The sequence below is a fragment of the Mus musculus genome, chromosome 1, assembly GCF_000001635.26.
Source record: "Mus musculus strain C57BL/6J chromosome 1, GRCm38.p6 C57BL/6J".
Taxonomy (NCBI): Eukaryota; Metazoa; Chordata; class Mammalia; order Rodentia; family Muridae; genus Mus; species Mus musculus.
The window spans coordinates 139,841,387-139,862,883 of NC_000067.6; the positions used below are offsets into that span (position 1 = coordinate 139,841,387).

General features: G+C 36.5%; 1 protein-coding gene across 1 annotated transcript in view; it reads right to left on the reverse strand.

Moving 5' to 3' along the window:
* Positions 1 to 17,313, reverse strand: part of Cfhr2 (complement factor H-related 2) — a 48,408-nt gene extending 31,095 nt beyond the window's left edge. The window contains exon 1 of the mRNA NM_001025575.2: positions 17,169 to 17,313. Within this exon, the coding sequence (NP_001020746.1) occupies positions 17,169 to 17,241 (73 nt within the window). The 5' untranslated portion in view covers positions 17,242 to 17,313. The remainder of the gene's footprint in view (positions 1 to 17,168) is intronic.
* Between the last annotated feature and the right edge of the window lie 4,184 nt (positions 17,314 to 21,497).

Consider the following 21,497-nt stretch of genomic DNA (forward strand, 5'->3'; position numbering starts at 1 on the left):
TATGATCTACATCATTCATTACACAGATGATGTCTTAATGGTGGGAAAAGACCCTCAGGACTTGCTTTTATGTTATAGAGATTTACAACAGGCTTTAGCTGATAACGGACTACAAATAGCTCCTGAGAAGGTACAGACTCAGGATCCTTATAATTACTTGTGTTTTAGACTTACAGATCAAGCTGTTTTCCCCCAGAAGATAGTTATTCGCAGGGACAGCTTAAAAACTTTAAATAATTTTCAAAAATTGTTAGGTGACATTAATTGGCTTTGCCCCTATTTAAAGCTTGCTACAGAGGAATTGAAATCTTTATTTGATATTCTTAAAGGGAGTTCTGACCCTACCTTCCCTAGTTCTTTAACCTCAGAAAATTGCTGGCCTTACAACAAGTGGAAAGCGCTATTGAAGAACAATTTGTTACATATATAGATTACTCTTTGCCTTTACATCTGTTATTTTTTAATACAATTCACATGCCTACTGGATTGTTGTGGCAAAGGGCTCCTCTAATGTGGATACATTTGAGGATATCTCCTAAACTTATTATCCTGCCATATTATGAAGCAGTAGCTCAGATGATAATACTTGGAAGAAAGCAGGCACTAACTTAGTTTGGGAAAGAGCCAGATATCATTGTTCAGCCTTATAGTGTAGATCAAGATACTCGGCTGAAGCATCACAGAACAGATTAGTTGCTTGCTCAAATAGGATTTATAGGAACTATAGATAATCATTATCCTCAGGATAGGCTGATAAAGTTTTTAAATGTACATGAGGTGATATTTACTAATATGACCTCTTTACAGCCTTTGTGTAATGCTTTTTTGATTTTTACTGATGGCTCCTCTAAAGGGCAAGCTGGATATCTTATGAATAATCAACAGGTAGTCATAGAGACTCCTGGCCTCTCAGCTCAGTTAGCAGAGCTGACAGCAGTATTAAATGTTTTCCAGTCTGTAAATGATGCTTTTAATATTTTTACTGATAGTTTATATGTTGCAAAATCAATTCCCTTATTGGACACTTGTGGTACGTTTAACTTTAATACCCCAGCAGGATCTTTGTTTTCACCATTGCAAAACATCATTCTTGCTCAAAAACACCCATTTTATATTGGTCATATACTAGCTCATTCTGGTCTTCCTGGACCTTTAGCTGCAGGCAATGATTGCCTTGACAGAGCTCTAATAGGGGAGGCCTTAATTTCAGATCCTGTTGCATTGGCTAGATGTGATCATGATAAATTTCATCTCTCTAGCCATATCTTAAGGCTTCAACACAAGATCACTAAAGAGCAATGAAGAATGATTATAAAACAGTGCTCTAAATGTATTATATTATCTCCAGTTCCACATTTAGGAGTTAATCTGCGAGGTTTTATGCCCAATCATATTTGACAAATGGATGTAACTCATTATGCAGAATTTGGAAAATTAAAATATATACATGTTTGTATTGACACTTGTTCAGGATTTCTTTTTGCTTCTCTACAAAGAGAGGCCTCTAGAAATGTAATTGATCATTATTTACAAGCCTTTAATGCTATGGGATTGCCTAAAGTCATTAAGACAGATAATAGGCTATCTATACTGGCAACAATTTTATTTCATTTTGTAAGAAATTTCATATCAGATATAAAACTGGAATTCCTTGTAACCCCATGGGACAAGGAATTGTTGACCGTGCTCATCACACTTTGAAAAATTGGCTTTTAAAAACAGAACAGGGGCAATTATACCCCCCCAAGGTCACCAAAAGCACATTTTACTTTTGTCTTATTCATTTTAATTTTTCTGCAAACTGACATTAAAGGACAGTCTGCAGTAGATCGCCATTGGCATCCAGTTACTTACAGTTCTTATGGCATGGTTAAATGGCAGGACCCATTAACTAATACATGGAATGGTCCAGACCCTTCTTTAATTTGGGGAAGAGGTTCTGTGTGAGTTTTTTCACAAAAAAAAAAGATGAAGCACGATGGCTGCCTGAAAGATTGCCTCATCAAGTGGACACAGATCTTGAATCTTCTAGTAAGTATGATTCCAATCTTCATGATGGCTAAAAATCATTTTTAGCCAGAAGAGTTAATTTGGAGCATACCCTCCATTTCCAGAGAATTTACAGCCTTTCTGTTGACTCTCAAAGTCACCTCTCTTACACTGGGAGGTCAGACTCTGAGCTTAATCATTGCTAATTTGCAACTAAATAGAGTACCTGGACATTCCCCAAAGAAGTCTTTATCCTGTTGTTTTTCAACTGTCTCCACCTTGTTTTTCAAGCAGGTCAGTCAATGCCTTACAGCCTGTTTTCAGAAAGCATGCAGCTCACCTCCAGCAAGAGCAGGTGGCAGAAATTCATTGATATGAAGAAGAATTTTAAGTATAAATTGTGGCTTTGGTCTGATTTGGGAACAAGGTGCATAATGAGGGCCAGTCAGTCAATGACGGGCAACCAGATTTCAGAACTGTATCAATATAAGACAGAGGTATATGCCAAGAGGCCGTGGTTTATTAATAATACACCACAGAGCCATGTTTGTGCAAAATAAACATAAACAAGCTGCATATATTCTCCTTTACAGATAAGAATAGATCAGGAAAATCTGAGTCCCCAAGCCAGGCATGGCTGCCAGCCACCATAACTCCCAGGCAGGACTATGGAGCATGAATAAATTTTATGCTTCACTCTAGCTAATTTTTATTATACGTTTAGGGAGGAATTGTAGCCTCCCTCAGCCTTTAAGCAGGCCAATCCATACTTTGACCTTGCTGCCACTAAGAAGGAGATTACCTAGGGAAGAGCCTTCTGAACTTGATGGCTCTCTTTGCTCTTCTCCAAGACTCTGCTTCCTGCTGAAAGGTCCTTGAGACATTCCCGGGGACACACCCTGTAGATTGCCTACAAGCTGGCTCCAGGCACCAAGAATGGGCTGGCGGGGATGGGCCTACCCTCTTTATAAGCTTGGACTCTCAGTAAACTACAGAGGCTTTGAACAGAAAAGTTTGTCTTGGCCTCATTCTTTTCTCACCACCGTCTGATCTTTTTCAGCCCCAGCCTGCCTTTCAGGGGAACCCAGTTCACGTGGCCGCAGGTGGCTACACCTAGTATGTATGGCATGTTGGACATAGTGCCTAGAAAGTCTTCGGATGACCGACAGTCAAGAATATCTGACAGCACCACACTGATGCAGAACCAGTAACTGAGTCATTTTCAAAACTAGCTGACAGAAATGAGGGGAAAACAAAGGTTTGTTATGAGGCAAATTTTATTGAGGAATATTCAGGATTTCTTTTTGCTTCTCTACATACAAGAGAGGCCTCTAGAAATGTAATTTATCATTGTTTACAAGCCTTCAATGCTATGGGATTGCCTAAAGTCATTAAGACAGATAATAGGCTATCTTATACTGGCAATAATTTTATGATGCAAATAAATAAGTAAAATAAATATTTATATGACATTATTTTACCCAATAATTTACTAAAAATATTAGAAAATGATTAGCTAGAAAAATAAAAATATATATTTAATATATAATTTATATATAATATATATAAATTAAAAATTAGTCTTCTATAATGTATTTTAAATATTACTTGGAATCTTAAATTTTAATATTACTTATATTATTGCATTAAGTATTATTCACTTTTAAAATTAGAATATTTCTAAGGGTTGTACATAAATAAAAAGTTAAATGTTTGCTGTTACTGTATTTTCATCTGAGCATATTTAATAGACTAATTTCAGGATCATGGAGATTAAATATGTAAGTGAAGCTTACAGGTACATCTTGGAACAGGGATCCAGCCAGTGAGTGTACACTTTGAAACAGCTGATCGGGTTGCAGGATAAAAGCCATTTTTACATTCATATCTGATTTCATCAGCAGTTCTGTGTATAATCCTGTGAGGTGTGTAGATAATATTTGGAACATAAGGGGGTGAGCATGTCTTTTCTGAAAAGAAGCAGCTATAAATAATGAGAAATATTTAATTTCACTAAGATTAAGACTATAAAAATAAACAGCAGATACAATGTATATATACTGATAACTGTAAAATTGACATTGAAATGAATGCATCTTTTTATTATTAACATATCAGTCAGGCTTCCTCTGTCCTCTCCTGATATATGTGTGTCTTTTTTTTTTATTATTATTACGTATTTTCCTCAATTACATTTCCAATGCTATCCCAAAAGTCCCCCCCCACCCCCCACCCCCACTCCCCTACCCACCCATTCCCATTTTTTGGCCCTGGCGTTCCCCTGTACTGGGGCATATAAAGTTTGCCTGACCAATGGTCCTCTCTTTCCAGTGATGGCCGACTAGGCCATCTTTTGATACATATGCAGCTAGAGTCAAGAGCTCTGGGGTACTGGGTAGTTCATAATGTTGTTCCACCGATAGGGTTGCAGATCTCTTTAGCTCCTTGGATACTTTCTCTAGCTCCTCCATTGGGGGCCCTGTGATCCATCCAATAGTTGACTGGGAGCATCCACTTCTGTGTTTGCTAGGCCCCGGCCTAGTCTCACAAGAGACAGCTATATCACGATCCTTGCAACAGAGGCTTGCTAGTGTATGCAATGGTGTCATCGTTTGGAGGCTAATTATGGGATGGATCCCTGGATATGGCAGTCTCTAGATGGACCATCCTTTTGTCTCAGCTCCAAACTTTGTCTCTGTAACTCCTTCCATGGGTGATTGTTTCCAATTCTAAGAAGGAGCATGTGTGTCTTTTGTTATGCATTCTTTTCTCTTCATGCTATCACATATAGTATTTCATGATTTTAAAGATGATAAAAACTTCATAATAATAGATATTCAGTGCAAAGAACATGATCCTTTTCACTTTCTAATTCTTTGAAATTGCTGGCTTTGATTCTCACTTGGGCTATTTATTAATATTCACAGGCTCTTAATTTTAAATAATTGTGAAGAATTTACACCTCTGTAAATTCTTTGAAATAAACATATTCTTTGATGTATTTAGGAAAACCTACTGAGTAAGGGAGAAAAAGTAAAATTTTTGACTTTCAAAATCCTGAATCTAAACTTCACATACACCAAGCTATTGCTCGAATGTGGATTTTATATCTTGTGTGCATTAAATCACCTTATCCAAGATCTGCTAACTGATACCAATGCTACATTAGAAAATTATTTTTAATTAGCCTCAGATTCTGCATAAATAAATTTCTTTGCCTTCTAGTTGGTTTATATGAGTATATATTCTTCACTAGTGTTTTTTTTCTTCTGCACTTTGTGACATTCAAGATAACCTCTGTAATTAAAAGATGCCCCTTATGCTAATAATCACATAGTTTAAATAAAAAATCACATAAGTGAATGAATCAGGCCCATATTGCAGAATTAGAAGGCATAATCAGTTTATAAAATTACAAACTCTATAATTACAATTTCCTCAGTTCACGCTTTTCTATTTAAATCTAGTATTTTAATTTATAAAAGAAAGGTATTATGATAGGTGTCTGTAAATTTTCTTCACAATTCATTCTTAGACTCAGTCTGGCACAGAATTCTTTGGTTCTAAATATTATTTGAATAGTTTTTGCCTTTACATATGTACTTCTAATGTGTACACTTACCCCGGAAGGTGTGGCAGCAATCTTTCCACCAGTTGTAAATTTGTGTCACAGTTTACTTGTATTTTTTTTAATTCAATATATATACTGATTGAAACCCTCTCCTCTCCTCCTTGTCCCTCCACATATAGACCCTAGCCTCATCCCCTCTACTCCTTCTCTTAAAAGGGGGATGGCCGCCTGGGCACCAGCCTACTCAGGCACATAAAGTCACTGCAAGACTAGGCACACCCTCTCTCATTGAGGCCAAAAAAGGCATCCCAGGTAGGGGGAACAGGATCCAGAGGCAGGCAACACAGTCAGGGACAGCCCCTGCTTCAGTTGTTGGGTTCTATGTGATGAGAGATAATATAAATGTACAGTAGTAAAACACGATATAAAATAGTAATAAATATATATGTCTACTGTTAGGTTTGAATATGCTTGGCCCGGGAAGTGGTATTATTAGGATGTGTATCCTTGTTGGAATAGGTGTGGCCTTATTGTACTTAAAAGGAGAAGCAAACATTATGGTAAGAACTTTGTAAAACTGATTAAGAACAAAACTACTTTTTCCCTTGTATATAGATTCTCAAATGTACAGTTTTCTTATTTCAAATGTTTTGTAGAAATATTTGTAATGGAATACATCATGCTTAGTTTCTTTACATTGTAAATCAATTTTGCAAAATGTAATCTCTACAGGATACTGATGCATCAAAATAAGTTGTTCAGGACATTGTGTTATTTTTCTACTGTTCCTGCCTATCATTAGAGAGGGGCTATTAAATGTTAGAAATCCAAAAGTTCTGAGAAGTTGTTTTAGACCCCTTTGGTCTGGCTATGATCAGCTACAAGAAAGTCTACTTATTTTCATATTTTCTTATTTTAATTTTGGTTTCTTATGGAGTCCAAGATACGTGTAAAGTCAGCTGCAACAAATTGTATATTCAGCGATATAGTGTCAAAGAGATTAAGGTGCCTTGGTTTAAAGATAATTGTACATCAACTCAGGTAAACTCTTTCTTCTTCAGGAAAACAAAGTAGAGTGATGCAGTACTTTTTTTTTAATAAGAAACTACTGTTCATCAAGGAGTACATATATTTGTTCAGTAAAATGAAGTCTGTTGCTAGAGATTTGCAAACTTACATGATTTAAGATGCAGATCTCCTTATTTTAATCATCAAACTTTTATTCAATATCCCTTGAGAATGCCTTCTGTCACCTTTCTTCCTGAGGAAAACGATTCCCAAGAACAAAATACTAAACTTTTAATATTTGAATTGTAATTGTGTTTGTGGAATGTTCAAATGGAAATTTCAATGGAGAGTCTTTTTCTCCTCCTTCCTCTTTTCTTCCCTTCCTCTATTCACTTTTTCCCCTCTCTCCTAGTGTTCAAATGAAGCAATCCTATGTAGCATTTACAGAAGCACATTTGGGGAACCAAATATATTTCTCAGTTTGAAAACAGATATATGCTAAGAAAGAGTTTTTAAATAGTTGATAGTAATTCCAGCTTGAGTTGAATTCAGTCCAAAAGAGATTCTACTCTGCTATGCTATTTGATGTGGCATGAATGATGTATTGAATCCTAATGTTTCCAATGGAAAACTGGATTCACCTAAAGGTGGAATGATTGTTTAAAAGTTACTCTTAAGAACAAGGCTTGAGGCCTTGTCAGCGGAGACTCTGGACACCCACAAGGACCCACACAGGATTCCCCACGGGATCCTAAGACCTCTGGTGAGTGGAACACAACTTCTGCCAAGAGGCACGTTCGAACACCAGATATCTGGGCACCTTCCCTGCAAGAAGAGAGCTTGCCTGCAGAGAATACTCTGACCACTGAAACTAAGGAGAGAGCTAGCCTCCCAGGTCTGCTTATAGAGGCTAAGAGAGTCACCTGAGGAACAAGCTCTACCCAGAGACAACTATAACAGCTAGCTTCAGAGATTACCAGATGGCGAAAGGCAAATGTAAGAATCCTACTAACAGAAATCAAGACCACTCACCATCATCAGAACGCAGCACTCCCACCCCAACTAGTCCTGGGCACCCCAACACAACCGAAAATTTAGACCCAGATTTAAAAGCATATCTCATGATGATGGTAGAGGACATCAAGAAGGACTTTAATAACTCACTTAAAGAAATACAGGAGAGCACTGCTAAAGAGTTACAAGTCCTTAAAGAAAAAAAGAAAAACACAACCAAACAGGTAGAAGTCCTTATAGAAAAACAGGAGAACAAATCCAAACAGGTGATGGAAATGAACAAAACCATACTAGCTAAAAAGGGAAGTAGACACAATAAAGAAAACCCAAAGCGAGGCAATGCTGGAGATTGAAACCCTAGGAAAGAGATCTGGAACCATAGATGCGAGCATCAGCAACAGAATACAAGAAATGGAAGAGAAAATCTCAGGTGCAGAAGATTCCATAGAGAACATCGGCACAACAACCAAAGAAAATACAAAATGCAAAAGGATCCTAACTCAAAACATCCAGGAAATCCAGGACACAATGAGAAGACCAAACCTACGGATAATAGGAATTGATGAGAATGAAGATTTTCAACTTAAAGGGCCAGCTAATATCTTCAACAAAATAATAGAAGAAAACTTCCCAAACATAAAGAAAGAGATGCCCATGATCATACAAGAAGCCTACAGAACTCCAAATAGACAGGACCAGAAGAGAAATTCCTCCAGACACATAATAATCAGAACAACAAATGCACTAAATAAAGATAGAATATTAAAAGCAGTAAGGGAGAAAGGTCAAGTAACATATAAAGGAAGGCCTATCAGAATTACACCAGACTTTTCACCAGAGACTATGAAAGCCAGAAGAGCCTGGACAGATGTTATACAGACACTAAGAGAACACAAATGCCAGCCCAGGCTACTATACCCGGCCAAACTCTCAATTACCATAGATGGAGAAAACAAAGTATTCCACGACAAAACCAAATTCACACAATATCTTTCCACGAATCCAGCCCTTCAAAGGATAATAACAGAAAAGAAGCAATACAAGGACGGAAATCACTCCCTAGAACAAGCAAGAAAGTAATCCCTCAACAAACCAAAAAGAAGACAGCCACAAGAACAGAATGCCAACTCTAACAACAAAAATAAAAGGAAGCAACAATTACTTTTTCTTAATATCTCTTAATATCAATGGACTCAATTCCCCAATAAAAAGACATAGACTAACAGACTTGCTACACAAACAGGTCCCAACATTCTGCTGCTTACAGGAAACCCATCTCAGGGAAAAAGACAGACACTACCTCAGAGTGAAAGGCTGGAAAACAATTTTCCAAGCAAATGGTCTGAAGAAACAAGCTGGAGTAGCCATTCTAATATCGGATAAAATCGACTTCCAACCCAAAGTTATCAAAAAAGACAAGGAGGGACAGTTCATACACATCAAAGGTAAAATCCTCCAAGAGGAACTCTCAATTCTGAATATCTATGCTCCAAATGCAAGGGCAGCCACATTCATTAAAGGCATGTTAATAAAGCTCAAAACACACATTGCACCTCACACAATAATAGTGGGAGACTTCAACACACCACTTTCATCAATGGACAGATTGTGGAAAGAGAAACTAAACAGGGACACAGTGAAACTAATAGAAGTTATGAAACAAATGGATCTGACAGATATCTACAGAACATTTTATCCTAAAACAAAAGGATATACCTTCTTCTCAGCACCTCACGGGACCTTCTCCAAAATTGACCATATAATTGGCCATAAATCAGACCTCAACAGACACAAAAATATTGAAATTTTCCCATGCAGCCTATCAGATCACCATGGAGTAAGGCTGATCTTCAATAACAACATAAATAATAGAAAGCCAACATTCACATGGAAACTGAACAACACTCTTCTCAATGATACCTTGGGCAAGGAAGGAATAAAGAAATAAATTAAAGACTTTTTAGAGTTTAATGAAAATGAAACAGATATCTTTATGGGACACAATGAAAGCATTTCTAAAAGGAAAACTCATAGCTCTGAATGCCTCATAAAGAACTAGAGAGAGAGCACACACTAGCAGCTTGACAACACACCTAAAAGTTCTAGAACAAAAGGTAGCAAATTCACCCAAAATATTAGAAGGCAAGAAATAAACTCAGGGGTGAAATCAACCAAGTGGAAACAAGAAATATTCAAAGAAACAAGCAGACAAGGAGCTGGTTCTTTGAGAAAATCAACAAGATAGATAAACCCTTACTCAGACTCATTAGAGGGCACAGGCACAGCATCCTAATTAAAAAAATCAGAAATGAAGAGGGAGATATAACAACAGATCCTGAAAAAAATCCAAAGCACCATCAGATCCTTCTATAAAAGGCTATACTCAACAAAACTGGAAAACCTGAATGAAATGAACAAATTTCTAGACAGATACCAGGTACCAAAGTTAAATGAAGATAAGTTTTATGATCTAAACAGTCCTATATCCCCTAAAGAAATAGAAGCAGTCATTAATAGTCTCCCAACCAAAAAAAGCCCAGGACCAGATGGGTTTAGTGCAGAGTTCTATCAGACCTTCAAAGAAGATCTAATCCCAGTTCTGCAAGAACTATTCCACAAAATAGAAGCAGAAGCTACTCTACCCAATTCATTCTATGAAGCCACAATTGCTCTGATATCTAAACCACAGAAAGACCCAACAAAGATAGTGAACTTAAGACCAATTTCCCGCCATAATATATACCCCGCCTAAAAAACCACAAATATATATATGTCTATACATATATATGTATATATTTACATTATATATTATATTTTCATTAGGACACTATATATTATATATGTTATATATTATATGTAATACATTGAATACTATATATTTTATGATATGCAATTATATATTATATACTATACAATAAATAAATTTATGTGTAATGTATAATATTATATGAATTTTATATATTATATATTATAATAATATATTACATATTTAATATACAATATAGTAATTTATACACTATTATGTAATATATTGCATGTTATATATAATAAAAATTAAAAATAAGATTAAAAAAATACGAATTTCCCTCATGAATATCGATGCAAAAATCCTCAATAAAGTTCTTGATAACCAATTCCAAGAACACATCACAACAATTATCCATCCTAACCAAGTAGGTTTAATCCCAGGGATGCAGGGACGGTTCAATATACGGAAATCCATCAAGGTTATTCAGTATATAAACAAACACAAAGACAAAAACCACATGATCATCTCCTTAGATGCAGAGAAATCATTTGAAAAATCCAACATCCATTCATGATAAAAGTCTTGGAAAGATCAGGAATTCAAGACCCATACCTAAACATGATAAAAGCAATCTACAGCAATACAGTAGCCAACATCCAAGTAAATGGTGAGAAGCTGGAAGCAATCCCACTAAAATCAGGGACTAGACAAGGGTGTCCACTTTCTCCCTACCTATTCAACATTTTACTTGAAGTCCTAGCCAGAGCAATTTGACAAAAAGTAGATCAAGGGGATACAAATTGGAAAGGAAGAAGTCAAAATATCACTATTTGCAGATGATATGATAGTATACATAAGTGAGCCTAAAAATTCCACCAGAGAACTCCTAAACCTGATAAAAAGCTTCAGTGAAGTAGCTGGATATAAAATTAACTCAAACAAGTCAATGGCCTTTCTCTACAGAAAGGATATACAGGCTGAGAAATTAATTAGGGAAACAACACCCTTCACAATAGAAACAAATAATATAAAATACCTTGGTGTGAATTAAACTAAGGAAGCAAAGTTCTGTATGATAAGATCTTCAAGTCCCTGAAGAAAGAAATTAAAGAAGATCTCAGGAGATGGAAAGATCTCCCATGCTCATGGATTGGCAGGATCAATATAGTAAAAATGGCTATCTTGCCAAAAGCAATCTACAGATTCAATGCAATCCCCATCAAAATTCCAACTCAATTCTTCAACGAATTAGAAAGGGCAATCTGCAAATTCATCTGGAATAACAAAAAAAACCTAGGATAGCAAAAACTTTTCTCAAGGATAAAAGAACCTCTGGTGGAATCACCATGCCTGACCTAAAGTTGTACTATAGAGGAAGTGTGATAAAAACTGCATGGTACTGGTGTAGCAACAGACAAGTAGACCAATGGAATAGAATTGAAGACCCAGAAATGAACCCACACACCTATCATCACTTGATCTTTGAAAAGGGAGCAAAAACCACCCAGTGGAAAAAAAACAGCATTTTCAACAAATGGTGTTGGCACAAGTGGCGATTAGCATGTAGAAGAATATGAATTGATCCATTCCTATATCCTTGTACTGAGGTCAAATATAAGTGGATCAAGGAACTCACATAAAACCAGAGACAGTGAGAATTATAGAGAAGAAGTGGGGAAAAGCCTCGAAAATATGGGCACAGGGGAAAAATTCCTGAATGGAACAGCAATGGCGTGTGCTATAAGATTGAGAATCGACAAATGGGACCTCATAAAATTGCCAAGCTTTTGTAAGGCAAAAGACACTGTAAATAAGACAAAAAGGCCACCAACAGATTGGGAACGGATCTTTACCTATCCTAAATCAGATAGGGGACTAATATCCAATATATATAAAGAACTCAAGAAGGTGGACTCCAGAAAATCAAATAACCCCATTAAATAATGGGGCTCAGAGCTAAACAAAGAATTCTCACCTGAGGAATACGGAATGGCAGAGAAGCACCTGAAAAAATGTTCAGTATCCTTAATCACCAGGGAAATGCAAATCAAAACATCCCTGAGGTTCCACCTCACACAAGTCAGAATGTCTAAGATCAAAAATTCAGGTGACAACAGATGCTGGTGAGGATGTGGAGAAAGAAGAACACTCCTATATTATTGGTGGGATTGCAAGCTTATACAACCACTCTGGAAATCAGCCCGGCGGTTCCTCAGAAAATTGGACATAGTACTACTGGAGGATCCGGCAATACATCTCCTGGGCATATATCCAGAAGATGTCCCAACCGGTAAGAAGGACACACACTCCACTATGTTCATAGCAGCCTTATTTATAATAGCCAGAAGCTGGAAAGAACCCAGATGCCCCTCAACAGAGGAATGGATACAGAAAATGTGGTACATTTACACAATGGAGTACTACTCAGCTAATAAAAAGAATAAATTTATGAAATTCCTAGGCAAATGGATGGACCTGGAGGGCATCATCCTGAGTGAGGTAACCCAATCACAAAAGAACACACATGATATGTACTCACTGATAAGTGGATATTATCCCAGAAACTTAAATACACAAGATATAAGATACAATTTTTAAAACACATGAAACTGAAGAAGAACAAAGACCAAAGTGTGGACACTTTACCCCTTCTTAGAATTGGGAACAAAACACCCATGGAAGGAGTTACAGTGACAAAGTTTGGAGGTGAGAAGAAAGGATGGACCATCTAGAGACTGCCATATCTGGGGATCCAACCCAGAATCAGCCTCTAAACGCTGACACCATTGCACACACTAGCAAGATTTTGCTGAAAGGACCCTGATATAGCTGTCTCTTGTGAGACTATTTCGGGGGCCTATCAAACACAGAAGTGGATGCTCACAATCAGCTATTGGATCAATCACAAGGCCCCCAACAGAGGAAGTAGAGAAAGCACCCAAGGAGCTAAAGGGATCTGCAACCCTATAGGTGGAACAACAATATCAACTAACCAGTATCCCCTGGAGCTCGTGTCTCTAGCTGCATATGTATCAGAAGATGGCTTAGTTGGCATCAGTGGAAAGAGAGGCCCATTGGTCGAGCAAACTTTGTATGCCTCAGTACAGGGGAACACCAGGGCCAAGAATTGGGAGTGGGTGGGTAGGGGAATTGTCGGGAGGGTATGGGGGACTTTTGGGATAGCACTGTAAATTTAAATGAAGAAAATACCTAATTAAAAAAAACGGAATAAAATTATTCCTAATTATATTTGGCTAAAGTCAATCAGCACTTTCTTCAGTGATGTCCAGAGAGGTTTCCTTCTACAACAGGTGGGAACCATTAGACATATCAACAGCTACACATTTCACACACACACACACACACACACACACACACACACACACACACACACACACACACAGGCACACAGAGGCAAGTAGAAAGTTTGGGGTGGAAAAGAGAGACCTTGGAACACTAGGCTCCAAATGGGGCCTATCCATCAAACCCCTTCCCTCAAAATTCAGGAAAACTCCTAGAAAGAGCAAGAACATACAGAGCCTGAGGTCATACAAGAACCTAGGAGAAAAATACCCTCCAAATCAACTGAGTAAATCTAATATGAACTCCTGTAGACTGAAGCATCATGCATACATAGGCCCTGAATGGGTCTGTCCCACATCCTCTGTGTATATATTATAATGTTACTTTAGTGTTTATATGGGATTCTGTAGTATGTGAATGAATGGTGTTCTTATTCTTGTGCATTCTCTTGGGTTCATTTCCTTCCATAGTTCTCATATTCCAAATTCAATGCAATAGTTTATGTATTATTGTATTGTTTTATTTATTTATGTTTTTCTGTTGTGTTTTAGAACCAGATTCTTTTTTGACAGAAATGGAATTGATCTAGATGGAGAAGAGAGAGGGAGCAAATGGGAGGCATAAAGAAAGTGGAAACTTGTAATTACGATATATTTTATGAGATAAGAATCTCTTTTTCATGAAAGAACACACATGGTATATACTCACTGATAAGTGGATATTAGTTCAAAAGCTCCGAACACCCAAGGTACAATTCACAGACCACATGAAGCTCAAGAAAAGGGAAGACCAAAGTGTGGGTGCTTCAGTCCTTCCTATACAAAATACTTAAGGGAACAAATAAGGAGACAAAGTGTGGAGCAGAGACTGGAGGAAAGGCTATGCAGAGACTGCCCCACCTGGGGATTCTACCCATATACAGTCACCAAACGCAGACATTATTGTGGATGCTAAGAAGTACATGCTGACAGGAGCCTGATATAGCTGTCTCCTGAGAGGCTCTGCCAGAGTCTGACATATACAGTGGTAGATGCTGGCAGGCAAACATAGAACTGATCACAGGGCCCCCAATAGATGAGTTAGAGAAAGGACTGAAGGAGCTGAAGTGGATAGCAACCCCATAAGAAGAACATAAATATCAACCAACCAGAGCTCCTACGGTCTAAACTACCAACTAAGGGATACACCTGGAGTTGCCCATGGATACAGACGTAAATGAAACAGATGATGGCCTTGTTGGGCATCAATGGAATAAGATGCCCTTGTTCCCATAAAGGTTCGATGCCTCAGGTTAAGGGAATGCGAGAGCAGGCAGGGATTTAGAGGTTGGTAGGTGGGTCGGGCACACACTCATAGAAGCAGAACGGGGGGTAGGGTAGGGAGGTTCTGGGGGGGGGGAACTGAGGGAGGGGGTAAAACTTGAACTGTAAATAAATAAAATATCCAATAATAAAAGAAATAAAAAGAATCTCTTTTGCATAAAAGGGAAAAAAGAATCAAGATTCTTTTATATTAACAAGATTATAAAAATGATAGATGATAAATAAATGTATAGATAGATAAGTAGATAGATGGATGATAGGAAGGCAGATTAATATAATCAAATTGGCTTCTACTAATAATCTGAAGAAATGATTGATGCAATCTATTTTATGTCAGCCAACTAAAGTTCAAAGGCAGAACTGTGTTCCAATGCATGAAGGTTCCACAAAAAAGAAAAAAAAATAACAGAAAGGTAACGTCATTAGCACTGATTGCAGATAACCCCCAGAGGAAGCATGTTCAGGCAGCTAGCCTGAGTTCTCCATCTGGGTTCTCAAGAAGAGTAGAAAAAAAAAAAAGAAATATCAGATAGCCAATTTATCTACAGGAGGTGAGGGTGGGAAGCACAACTGGAAACTTCAGCTTATTGTTTCAACTTTTCTAGTCAGTTACTGCTAGAAATTGGGAGCACTTGGTTTGATTATGTGATCTCTACCGTTGTTCTGTGTTCTATTACTTAGAAGTATCATGCAGGAAGACTTTCAGAGGGGAAGCCCAAATATCTACCATAAGTTAGCTGCCATAAGTTAGTTACCCTAGAAGTGTTGAACATCTTAGTTCCTGAAATAATGTTCTCCCTCTGTTTGTTTGTCTATCATCGTTCAGTCTGTCTCTTTGTCACCTAATTGTCTACATCTTACTCATTACTTGTTCTTTTGCTTTTCTTACTGTATAGTTTGTGAACTCACTCATTCAAAAGGAAAAGTGTGACTATTATTCTCCACACTGTACAGAATATCAGCCATACAGTATTTACAAATCATATTGAATGGACTAAGCAGACTGTATTTAGACATATATTTAGATACATATGTATATAGATATAGATATATGTGTGCAATAATAATTAGGGAAAAAAAGAAAACCTGAGTCACAGAACAAGGAAGAGACTATGGGACAGTTTTGTAGAAATAAGAAGAGCAATATAATTATATTAATATATCAAAGTTATACAAGTACAAAATAATTGAAAGCAAATATTTTGTAATTTCATAGATAGACTTTTCTCTCACTGAATTCCTGCTTTCCTATGACAAAAAATTCAAAGTGAATTCAAAGTTACAGCAAAAGACAATGAGTTTAAATCTCTGAAATGATTCAAAATGAGAAAGGGGTGGATCTTAAAACAAATGTAATTTGAGGATTGAAGAGTTCATAAATCACCCTCATTTTGTGGACACATTAGCAAACAACAAATAGGAAAATAAATACTCCATGAAAACAGATTCAGGCACAGTGACTAAATTCCAGAATCCTACTCTATCTTTAAAGCATTATTTGCTAACCCATGGATGTAGTGTCTTTATGAATCACTCTCGATGTTTGTTAAATCCTCTTCAGACACAGTGTTAATAGAGTGGTAACATGATCTCCCACTTTCTACATACATTGGAGAGATCAGAAAAGAAAATGTTAACATTGTGGTGGCTCACTTACAAAGTAACATAATTCTTTTTTATCTTCTTAAAGACATGTCAGTTTGCTGAAAAATAATTAGTTTGAAGTCTAAAAAGTTACTCATTTTAATGACTATGAAATTAAAAGATATCCAATTCGTAGGGATGAAATCAATCCCACATCGACCTAGATAGATTTAGAGTCTGTTAGGTACTTTGTCCTGTTCAATGGCTGTATTTATTTAGGTGAAATTTCATTTTGAAAATTAATCTTGTTACATGTACTATTTACACATTTATAAGATAAATTTCTTCTTTGTCTCTAAATTATAATTTAGAGGCTATTCACACTTTTCAAATTAGAGAACTGAGAAAAATCACTTTATTCAATTTCTCTCTTATTGCTTATCAGAGACTATTTCCAAAAATAAATTTATTTTTACTATCAATATGTTTTCTGATTTTATTTAAATATTTTATAATTTAGTTTCTATTAATACTGCTTTAGTAAAAAGAATTTAAAATATTCTCATAGACATACAGGAGTTAAAATATTTGGCTTGAAATTGCATGTTTCAGATCCCCTTCCACTTACCTTCCCCTTTAGCAGTAGAAAGCCATGCAGTTAGGAGGATATTGGATAAGAGCAACATGCTGCAGAACCCCATGTTCTCAAACTTAAAGCTCCAGATGTGGTGGTCCTTCTGGGAACCCCGTCATTAACAATGCTGTGTATCACATTGGACTTCAGTGTATTACTAGCATCCAGTTTGGTAAATGTCAAAGTTCAAAAAGGAGGAGCAAAACAAACATTTTTCAATCAATTATTTCACAATAATAAGTTAATCATTTTACATTTATGGAGCAATGTAATAGCATTCAATTTTTAGTGCCAAGTTTCCTTGTCAGGCACATTGTTATGCTGAAAGAAAGAGGAGAGAATAAATTACTTTTGCCTTCTTATAGGCATGATAGCTGGTTAGGACAGTTGGTGATTTTCTTCTTTGTAAGCTTTCATGGCTACTTATAGTACAATGAATGGTAGGCCCCAGGTAGGAATCTTCAGAACAGATTCAGCTTAGGATCATTTGGGCCCTGTGGTATGGAATACACAATATGGAATGATCTTCCTCTTGGGGACAACAAAGTGTCATGGAAACAGTCATCAGTATCTTGACTTCTATTAGACAACCTTGACCAACAACTCAGAAGAGTGCTTCTCTTGTCAAGGACTGTTGTTTGTTAGATGGTTTTGGTTGTACATATGGGCCTTCACATATAGAACTGTCTGTTTGCGCATGTACACACACACACACACACACACACACACACACACACACACACACACACACACACACATTAATTCTGATTGAGGAGTTAATAATATAATTCCTTATGACATTCCCATGCACTATTTCAATATTCTTTCTCTTGTGTTTTTCTCCTTCCACTTCCCTAAATATGTCACTATTTCCTTTTTCCTATTCGTCCTGCTAAATAATTTGTATCTTATTCTCCTTTCTGTTGCTCATCCAACCTACTACTCTGGCAATGGTCTATATTTACCTTTCTGGTCTCTGCAGCTGATTTGGTGTATAGACTTGCATGTGAAGATTTGGAGCTAGGAGTCTCTAATAAGGGAGATCATGAGAAGTTTGTCTTCATGGGTCTGGGTTACCATACTCCATACAATCTTTTCTGGTTTGCTCATTTACCAGAGAAGTTTATGATTTCAATTTTCTTTATAGTTGAATAGTATTCCATATTGTATAATGCAGGGATGTTTATGATCTGCTCATCATTTGAAGAACATTTAGGTTGCTTGCATTCACTATGTATTGTGGAAGGGCAGGAATGAACATAGATGAGCAAGTATATGTGGGTCAAGATGTCAATCTGGGCCATGGGCAGAAGATCAGACAGTACACATCATCATATATTTTGTTTGAAAAGAGAAATGGTCAGATGGGCACTTGTTCACTGATTTATGGCCTATAGCTAATTTGTTGGTTAGATGAGCCTTAAAGAAAATCATGATTGCAAAATTAATGATAAGGACCTCTGTGTAAGAGATCTATGTAAATAGATCTTTCCAAATTTGCCAAAGGTATATAGAAACTTGATTACCATGGAAATGTTCATCAATAAGTGACTTTTGCTGAGGATGATTTCAATAAGCAAGTAGCCTAAATACCTCATTCTGTGAATAGTCAACCTCTTTTCACAGACATCCTTATCATTTTCCAATGCACCCTTGAACAATGTGGAGATGGTGAAAGGATAAGTAATATACATGGCCTTGACAACATGGACTTTCACTCACCAAAGCTGCCCTGGCTAAGCTTTATTCTTAGTGTCAAATCTGCCTGTAGCATAGCCCAATAGTGTGCTCCTGATGTAGCATGATTCACTGTGGAGACTAGCCAGAAACCTGGTAACAGGTTGAGTGATATTGCAACACTCCTTCTGTGGAAGGTGCACCTTGTTCTTCTGAAATGGATACTTGTTCTGGTTATAGCACCTTTCCTGCAAACAATGCCTCTGGGGAAAGTCCATCTGTGGATTTAAAAAATGCCCTTTTCACCATTGTGGAATTCTACACAGTATTGCATCTGACCAAGACCCATGATCATAGAATCCATCTTATCATGTTCCCCATTATTCTGCAGCAACTAGTCTAATAGAAAGATAAAAAGGTCTTTTGAAGATACAGCTACAGTGTGACATTTCATGGCAGTAGCTGGGAGGGCTGTTGCAGTGTTTTCCAGAGGGCAGAATATGTTTTGAATATTCACCCAGTATACAGTATGGTCTCTCTTTAGCCATGATCCATGGGTCAAAGATCAAGGAGTAGGGAACAGAAACTCAATATTTTCCCTAGTGATACACTAGGAAAAGGATTGCTTCCTTTTCCTGAGATCTAAACCCCGGCTATGATAGCAGTTTTTTTTTTTTTTTTGTTTTGTTTTGTTTTGTTTTGTTTTGTTTTGTTTTTTTGTAGTTTGTGGGTTTTTTTTTTTTTTTTTAAATCGGATTAGAGAATGTTCCTGCAAGGAGCCACAACAAACATTCTAATGATGTAAATGTTATACGTCCATCTGCCCACTTAGGGTGTCTAATGTTCTTTAACAAACAGGCTAAGGAAGGAATAACAGTTTTAAGATGGGTGATAGATCCAACATTACATGGGAAAATAGGATTGAAAATCTATAATGGATGTAAGAAAGATTACATCTGGCATGCAAAGAATACTTATAACAAACACACACACATACACACACACACACACACACACACACACATATATGTATTTAATAGGTATTTATGTATATATTGTGCATATGTATGTGTGTATATGTATTTGTATATGAACAAAGGTATATATATATGTTTATATATGTTTATATATATATATAAACAGGAAAAAATTTAAACTTATTAGTATTTGTTGAATAAATGTCACGTTTCAATATCAAAAAATGTATAAGCCTATCCAGTTGAAATTAGAAACTCTTAAAGATAATGAATAGCACCCTTTATAATAATAACTCTAAAGATAACTAAAGTTTTTATAAATTAATCCGTATTTATTGTTATTTTACTTTATTAATTTGGTACAGTGTATATATGTGTATGTGGTAATTTCAATAGCTATGACTTTCATAGACTTCATGTGCTTGAATGCTTATCCATAGAGTAGAAAGTGACACTCTTAGGAGGTGTAGCTTTGTTAAAGTAGATATTGACATGTTGGGTGAAGTGTGTCACTGTGGAGACAGGTTTTGAGGTTTTCTATGCTCTTACTATGCACAGTGTAACATATTGTCTTCTGCTGCTGTGGAATAAGATATAGAATCCTCAGCTTTGTTGGCATCATGTCTACCTGGGCACTGCCATACTTTCCACAATGATGATAATGTACTAAATACGTTAACTTGTAAGCCAACACCAATTACATGTTATTCCTCATAAGAGTTGCCGCGGCTAATATGTCTCTTTAGAACAATAAAAATCCTGCCTAAGACAATGCTCATTGCCTGTTTATAAGTGATGCTAAATACTTAAAGTTTTTAATGTCAATACAATTACAGTGATAGAATCATATACATAATCAGTATGATTAAATCTTATTAAGATAAATCTTAATCCCTTTGTATAATTGCTTGTACCTTTTATTATTTCAATGTACCAAATATTAGAAGTTCATGTGCAAAAAGTTTCTTAGATTTTTTTATTGATTTTAAAGTATTATGTAGTAATTAATTATATGTTTTAGTAATATATGATAGTTGTTTATTACATGTTTGGGAAATAATACTAATTGGAAGAATGAGTCAGTATGTCTCCTATTAACTGTAACTCAAACCACACATCAAAAGATATCCAGAAAATCTGAGAAAGTTCTGAATAGAAAGAGATGTTGAAGAACTGACATGGATTTTCTTGCTTGAAATAGTTCATCCTTGGACATTATATATTGGATTGGGGGTTTTGAATGTTCTGCTTTTGCATTTGACCATAGTCATTAAAGTTACAAATTAATCACCATATAACGAAAACATCTTTATTTATGAGAAGAAATGAATTAAACAATACTTCAGATGTAAATTGAAACTGTATCAACAATATGCATGTGTATTTCATTTATCTTTTTTATTAGATATTTTCTTCATTTACATTTCAAATGCTATCGCCAAAACCCCCTATACCCTCACCCCTCCCTGATTCCCAACCCACCCACTCCTGATTCCTGGCCCTGGCATTCCTCTGTATGGGGGCATATGATCTTCACAACACCAAGGGCCTCTCCTCCCATTTATGGCCAACTAAGCCATCCTCTGCTACATATGCAACTAGAGACACAGCTCTGGGGGTACTGGTTAGTTCATATTGTTTTTCCTCCTATAGGGTTGCAGACCCATTT